At 43.8% G+C, this 7439-nt stretch overlaps 1 protein-coding gene across 1 annotated transcript in view; it reads left to right on the forward strand.

Moving 5' to 3' along the window:
* LOC106743579 (zinc finger protein 62-like) overlaps positions 1–7246 on the forward strand; it is a 7792-nt gene extending 546 nt beyond the window's left edge. The window contains exons 2-3 of the mRNA XM_014617571.1: positions 2220–2399; positions 3074–7246. Coding sequence (XP_014473057.1) covers positions 2238–2399; positions 3074–5920 — 3009 coding nt within the window. The 5' untranslated portion in view covers positions 2220–2237 and the 3' untranslated portion in view covers positions 5921–7246. The remainder of the gene's footprint in view (positions 1–2219; positions 2400–3073) is intronic.
* The last annotated feature ends 193 nt before the right edge of the window (positions 7247–7439 follow it).

The raw sequence follows: 7439 nt of genomic DNA on the forward strand, positions 1-7439 counted from the left end.
GGGGGGGGGGGGGGCAATTTATACGCGACATGTGGGCAGAGTTACATGGGTGGAAGAGTAGATAGGCGGATTCCTTCAGGAAATTTTCGAGACTCCGAAAATGGACTCGTCCATTATTGTCGAGTCTGCTTTGTTCCGTCACGTGGTTCAGCACGCCAGTAGCGGAATGATATTCTCGAAGGCCCTTCGCTCAGTACCCCCGCGATACCGGCGAAATTTTCCGACCGAGGCCGTTTTTCTACCACCATGTCGGGGAAAGTACAACGTTGTTACAGCGAAGAGGAGCCGAGAACATTGTAAAACTTGTTCAGCACAAATACGCCGAGGGAAAGATGTTCTCAAGCCGATCAATACAATCTTCTCGTTCCACGAATATTTTTATCGAATCCGCATGACAGCATTTTCCCGAAATAGACTTATTTTGCACGTACATATTCGATTACTAAGTTGGCCGGATCGAGCGAAATATATGTCACTCTGATAATACGATTTGGGTTTCCTTCGGCAATTTTATCGCAAGCTATCATGAAGTTATCGTGAAATACGTATGAATAAGTGTTGCGTTCAGTTAGTAGAATGTCCAAAATCAACAATATAAGACAACTTTAAGGTATCCTTAAGAGTTCTTTAAGATAACTCCTTCGTACTGGGTACTCGAATAAGTTCGATGAGATGGGTCGTTTTACGGTCGGTGTTACTTGAGCAACTATTAATCCAGCGGGCTAATTAGAGCATTCCTTTAATGAACGAATTTAAGTCAGTTGGGGCCGCCTCCGGTTGGCTTTGGCAACTGTATGAAGATACCGAAATAAACCCAACGGCCGGAGCGTATGAAAGAAGAAGCTTGTAAAATTGGATCATGTTTCTGCTGAGTCTTACTCCACTACCCATGTCAAGCGCGTCTCTGTGTGCGAAGTGTCTTCCCCTCAGATCGATGTTCGTAGACGACGTATAACTGTAGCGCGCCAACTGATGAGAAGACTCGGGACCTACAAGATCGAACGATCGTACGACTCCAATAGAAAAAACAAAAAAAAAAACAGAGCAAATGAGACCCGATGGCTCGATCAAGTTAACCGTTTAGCGTTCGAGAGTAATATACGGTATTTTTGCGAGCGTCGAGATTTCCCGTTCGTAGAAAAAGAAACGGGTTCGGCGGGAACTGTTATGCAGAAACCAATTCATTTCGAGCTATTAAAGCTGTGCCACAAAACGTTGATGTAGCGCTGAACGAACGTTATCACCGGTCCGACGTTATCACCGGTGTAGTTTGCATAGAGGAGATGCCGTTACACCCACACAGCCCGCAATGTAATCCCGTTGACGCGTCCTCCCGACGCGATTTGACTTGGCTCTCTCGAGGTGTGCGAAGTGTGACTAGCAAAAACGTTTTACATTCCCCGTGGAATGTTTTCAAGAGGATCTTCCTGTTCCGTCCGAGCCCGGTATAGCCCTGCGACACAGTCTTAATCCACTGTTACTTTTTGCCGCAGACCCAGGACCTCCCCCGGACCGATTAGCGACAGTCGTATTGCGCGTGTGATCGGCCGATCTCTCAACCGATCGCCCGTCCAATCGTGCAAATCTGTTGCGAAGATCGCGGGCTACAGCGTTAATCCAATTGATTTTTTCCATCAGAGAACACTGAATGAGAAAACGTCAATCCATCGAAGAGTCCGGTTCTTCAGAGGATTCGCTTATTCCTGGTTCAGCAACGCGGTTCGTGCGCGTCTTTCTCACGCGATATGCTTAATTCTATGCGTGACCCAGCGACAGACGTCAACGTTCAATGCATGGTGTCCCGACACCCTATCGTATCCAGCACTGGTTCAACGGGTGGTCGGCTGAAGAGACGACACACAAGCGCTGCTTCTGCGTCTGTCCAATGAGGGCGAGAGTAGACGGATAGTAGGGTCCGCTGTGCGATGGAAAGAGAAAAACAGAGACGAGAGAGCATCGAGCGAGAGCGAGAAGGCGAAGAGAGAGAGAGAGAGAGAATGAGAGAGAGAAAGAAGCGAAACATAGAGAAAGAGAGAGAGAGAGAGAGAAGCACACGTCGATGGGACTGTGTGGTAAGCTGCAGAGAAAGGGACGTATCGGGTCTAAAAGGCAGGGAAGGCGCTGGGTCTCGCCTGGCAGTTTGGGAATGGCCACGTTCTGGTGGACATGTTGTTGCCAACGTACTAACGAGGAACTGAAACCCACGCTGTTTTCCTCAGGTTGTACTTCACCCGAAAATGCCGAACGACGAGGTCGCGTCGACGGCCGAGCCTCGGCGCGAAGCCACGAACGGTGATATCGGTTACACGGCGTCATCGTCCTCACCCCCTCGGCTCGACTTCGAGTTCAAGGAATGCAAGACGGAGCCTGGCTCGGCTAGCGAGGACCTGTCGGAGTTCGTAAGTTGAGATTCACGCGAGTTCGTTAATAGTGCCGCTCGGCCAAACGCAGCAGGGACGGCGCGATCGATGCCTCCTGAGGGGGTTTGTGCGGGAAAAATGTTCCTAAGAGGGAAGCCCAATGAGAGATTCGGAAGTCGTGTTCAGCTGGTGACGGCACATTGCCGCGCTTTTTCCGCATCGCGTCGCTCCACCGCGAACGTAACCAATTTGTATGTTGTTGCACGGTTGTGACGCGCAATATTGTATAACCTGTCCTGTTGTCGTGCGAAGGAAATAAACGAACGGTAATTAATTTATAGTCGTTATTAATTAACTTGTGGTTGGAGCGAGCGGATTCGGGTTGTGCTCTCTTCCAAGTAATATTTTACTCGGTATTGCTTTGTGCCTAGTACTTAGTATGTGCGACCATGTAAAGTAACTTCCCCCTTTTTTCTTTAAGTATCTTATTTGTTTCGTGTTTAAGAGGTGATCTATTCTATTTAGCTGATTCGGCTGCACTACTTCAAGAAATGTACACATACTGAAGTGTGAGTGTCTCATATGTACGCTTCATACATTTCAATGTGTATGTGTGTATAAATTTCTTGAACCAGTGCAGTCAGTTAAGCCAAAACGCACAGACCAAAGATAAACACATGAGGATAATGCATTGTGTTTCCTTTTTATTATAGGACAGATTTTCACCAAATCTTGATGGCACACTAGACATTCCAGTACTGGAACCAGTTGTCTTGCTAGAAAAATGCGATAAGATTTGGAAAACATTACAGCTGATAAAGACTATGCAACGTACAAGCCCGATAACGACGAGTGATGAGGGAGAGGGAGACGAAGGAGAAAGGGAAGAAGTGGAAGAAGATGAGAAAGTAGCATCGTCTCCGAACAAGACCGAACAGACACTGTCTATCAAGAGTGCACATAAGTCGACAAATGATAGTAAAACACCTTTTCAGTTCTCAGTCCAAAAGACAAGGAGGTTATATCCTTGTGTCACATGCGGGAAGCAATATTTGGAAAAGAGATCCTTAAGGAAGCACGCATTGAGAATACACGGAATTATTATTCCCGTGAAATTCAGACGTACCAGAAAGCCCAGAATAACTGATCTGCTTGACTTGAATAAAAACAACGGGACTACTTTATTCAATAAAGGCAATGGTAATTCGGAAAAACTTGATAACAACAGACCTTTGTACGGGAGAACGACAATTTTCAATGATTTGAAATCACAAAACGTATCCAGTCTTAATTCCAGCAATGATCAGTCCGAAAATGTAAGTGCATTCACCTCTGAAAAGGGACAATACAGTACATGTGCATTGTGCCGACAGAAAGTAAAGTGTTTGAAGAAACATTTGATCAACTACCATAAAATTGGATGTTCGGCAAATATGTTGAAGCAGTTGGAAACGTCGCTAGTGGTCGAGAGTGGATCATCATCATCATCATCATCTAGCAGCGGCAAACCCACGTTAAAAGACATATTGTCCGGTAAGCCTCCGGAAGCGTTATCTGTTAATAGGAGTATGCAAGGTAAATCGCATACAACAGACAGTGAGAACAAATCTCACGTGACGTCTCAAGTACCGCAAAAGCGAAAATACACCTTGTCCTACGTGAGCACCAAGAAAAGATTCAAGTTGAACAACGGACGTTTCGTTTCTCTTCAGAACGCGTCTAAGTTTGCGCAGGTTCAGAGTACGTCGAAGTTCACGCCCAAGTTCGCGCAGGTGCGTGTGAAATATCTCTCGAAGAATAAATACAAGTGTGATATTTGTCTAGGAGCATATTCGAGCCCCAATTGCCTTGCCAAGCATAAACGTATTCACGCGTCCCGTGGGGAAACCAAGGACAACATTCACAAGTTCGAGTGCAAATATTTTAATTCTCCATTGAGTAAGAGGTATCAGGATATAATGTCTTCCGTAAAACCAACTGATACTGCTGCGAAAGACGTGAACGATGGCTTAAATGAAAATAGAGAACCGGACGATCCGAAGATGTCGAGTCAGAATCAGAGAACCTCGAAGAACGGTCGAGCAGCCACGCACGATGCGGATAAAGAAGACACTACTTGCATATGCGGAAGGTCGTTTCGAACTTCTCATATTTTATGCGCTCATAGGGACAATTGTAAGTTGTATAACCAGGAGGATAAAGCGGCACAGCACAGCACAAGAGACGAGTACAGCAGCGACAGGGACTCGGGAATTGGCATCAACGTAATAACAATCAAGAAACGGAACAATTCCTACGAGATAGTCGGCAAAGATGGCGAGGAGGACAAACAGACCGACCACGGAGCAGATGGTGCTTTGTCGTCCAATATGTCTCAGGATGCTGTCGAAAACGCCAGCGATGCGAACGCTGAACAACGGCAGGCGAATATTAACGAGACGTCGAACTACAGTAGAAACCACAGCATTTTGAAGCTGAAGGATGCGGACGAGGATGTGATCATCGATATCGAGAATGACATACAGCTACTTTCCAGACGGAAAGGAAAGCAGACGACTGTTCGGCGAGACAACAAGAGCGGTTCGCGAACGCGACAAAACGACGATGGCGGAGATGGGAAGGAAGATAATACATTGGAGAGTGTTCCCACTTTGAAGGAAATATGCCAAAAGGTCCTTAAGAAGAATTCAACGTTGCAAAAACAAGAGGAGGACGCGACGACGCGGCCGGAGAAGAAGAGAAATTTACGGTCGGTTAGTACAAGTCACCTGAAGATGGAGGAGGACTACGTCGATCCGGAGGTTTCTATGGCTATGAATCTGGATCCTATGACGTGCGCGTATTGCAACAAGCATTTCAACACGATGAACACGTATAACAAGCATCAGTGCACCGTCGAGGAGGGCAGGCAATTCGACGAGTATTCGTTGAATTTGCTGTGCTTCTGCTGCAACGAGACGCTGGACAGCTGCAGCCAGTTCGACGAGCACATGAAGAACGAGCACTACGACCGTGCGTATCACTGTTACCTGTGCCCCGAGAAGTTCTCGAGCAGGAAACTACGGAACAAGCACACCAACACGCAGCACGACACGTCCTGCAAATTCTGCCACATGGACATTCCTTTGTGGATACTGAACCTGCACGAGGCTTATCATTTGGGCGTCGGCTATCCCTGCCACAAATGTAAGAAAGCCTACGCGAACAGGAGGAACCTCTCGTATCACAACACGACGATACACAAGAGCGGCGTCGACAACATGATATTCTGTAATTTATGCTTGAGATCGGTTAAACTGAAGTCCTTCCGGTCTCACATGAGCGCCCACGACCTCAACAAATGTCACTTCTGCGGCAAAGAGTTCATCGATAGGATAGGTATCGAGTATCACACTCGGATACATCACGGCGGTACGTTCTCTAAATTGAAATGCGCCGACTGCGGTGCGCGTTTCTGGACTAAGCGGCAGCTCGAGCAGCACAAGAAGACAGGCCGGTGTGGTACTATAAAGAGGATGAGGGAGGAAAGTAACAAGACGAAAAGCGCTGACTATTGTTAACGGCGAAAGGACAGTTTGAGGAGGGGGTATAGAACACGGCGGACAGATTAAGAAAAATGAATCGATGAAATTTATCCGGACGTGCAATCGATCGCGCTCAAAATTATTTTCAACGTAACATCGTATGCTTGAGTCATTATCGTACGTTATTAAAAAACAACGGGAATGTCATCTTATTATGCTAGACAATTGATTACATGTTTTTAAGCACTTGTGTATTCCGTTGAAATATGTAGTCTGCAAGTAACATCTTTACTAATACTTTGTTAATCTAACTTCACAGTAGATGTTTTCATTTTACGATGATTATGATGATTTGTTCGTATCTCTATATGGTTAGCCTTATATCACTTGTATGAAGTGTAATCGATAAATTAGCGGGTATCGAGCAGATTGTACGACAAAATGTTTGGTTTGGATTTAATTATAATTGACGATGATAATCTGTAACAGTGAGAAGAAGCCTCTTCATTTAACGTGTAAATAGTACGAACTTGCGTTATTAATATTGCGACAATGCGTGTTAACTTGAGATTAACATTTTGCTACACGATGACGAGACAGTTTCTATCAGTAATAACCATGGAATAAAACACGTTTAAATCGCAGGAAAGTATTTTTACGAACACGTCATTTATATCAATAACATATTGTTTATTTTTGAAGCTGCCGCTACATGAAAGTCGGAACAAGCCAAAGTTGCGTGATCGCACAGACCGGCGTGACAGCCTCAACATATAAAGTTATACAACTTCCTATAAGATGTAGAATTTCCCATAAGAGATGCGTCATGTGCTTTAGAAAGATACATGAAACTTCGTGTGTAAAGGCTATCGTGGCGGTCTGTAAATGGAATACGTATATTATTTGTTAAATATCAAAATAATACCACGTCGTCATATGTGATATAATATAAAGATATCAATTTTTCCAACATTATGTATATTCGTCAATCAGCTATTCTATATTTATATATAAATATATATATGTATATGTGTCGCGACAAGAGTTGTTGATCAATATTCGATCGATCAATTAATTAATATTTATGTAAAAATAGCGAATTGTCCACTTCTATCGTGACATATATGTATATATCAGATATTAACCTTATCTTGTCGACGACGTTTGTTTCTGAGATATGATAGCATCAATTAATGTAAGATATACGTTCTATTTTACTTTCCATTTTATTAAGTTGCTGAGAAGCGTCTTTCTTTTTACATGATTTAATCTAGTATGTAGAAGTATTACTCTAATATTGATATTTGATGTAAAAACAAATTCAAAAACAAAACAACAGTATAAATAAAGTTCATTTACGGATTTGTAGTAAATATTCTGATCGATCCAAAAAGCGATTCTACATTCATTTCTTATTTGGTGCTTAATTATAACGATAGAAAGATAATTACTGAATTACATAATCAATACAACGTGGTTGTATGACAGTTGTAGTTACATAATCAATACAACGTTCCTCTTTTGTTCTGGTATGAATATCGCATAATAATTTATG

Source organism: Dinoponera quadriceps, unplaced genomic scaffold (assembly GCF_001313825.1).
Source record: "Dinoponera quadriceps isolate SergipeBrazil2010 unplaced genomic scaffold, ASM131382v1 scaffold1146, whole genome shotgun sequence".
In the NCBI taxonomy this organism is placed as follows: Eukaryota; Metazoa; Arthropoda; class Insecta; order Hymenoptera; family Formicidae; genus Dinoponera; species Dinoponera quadriceps.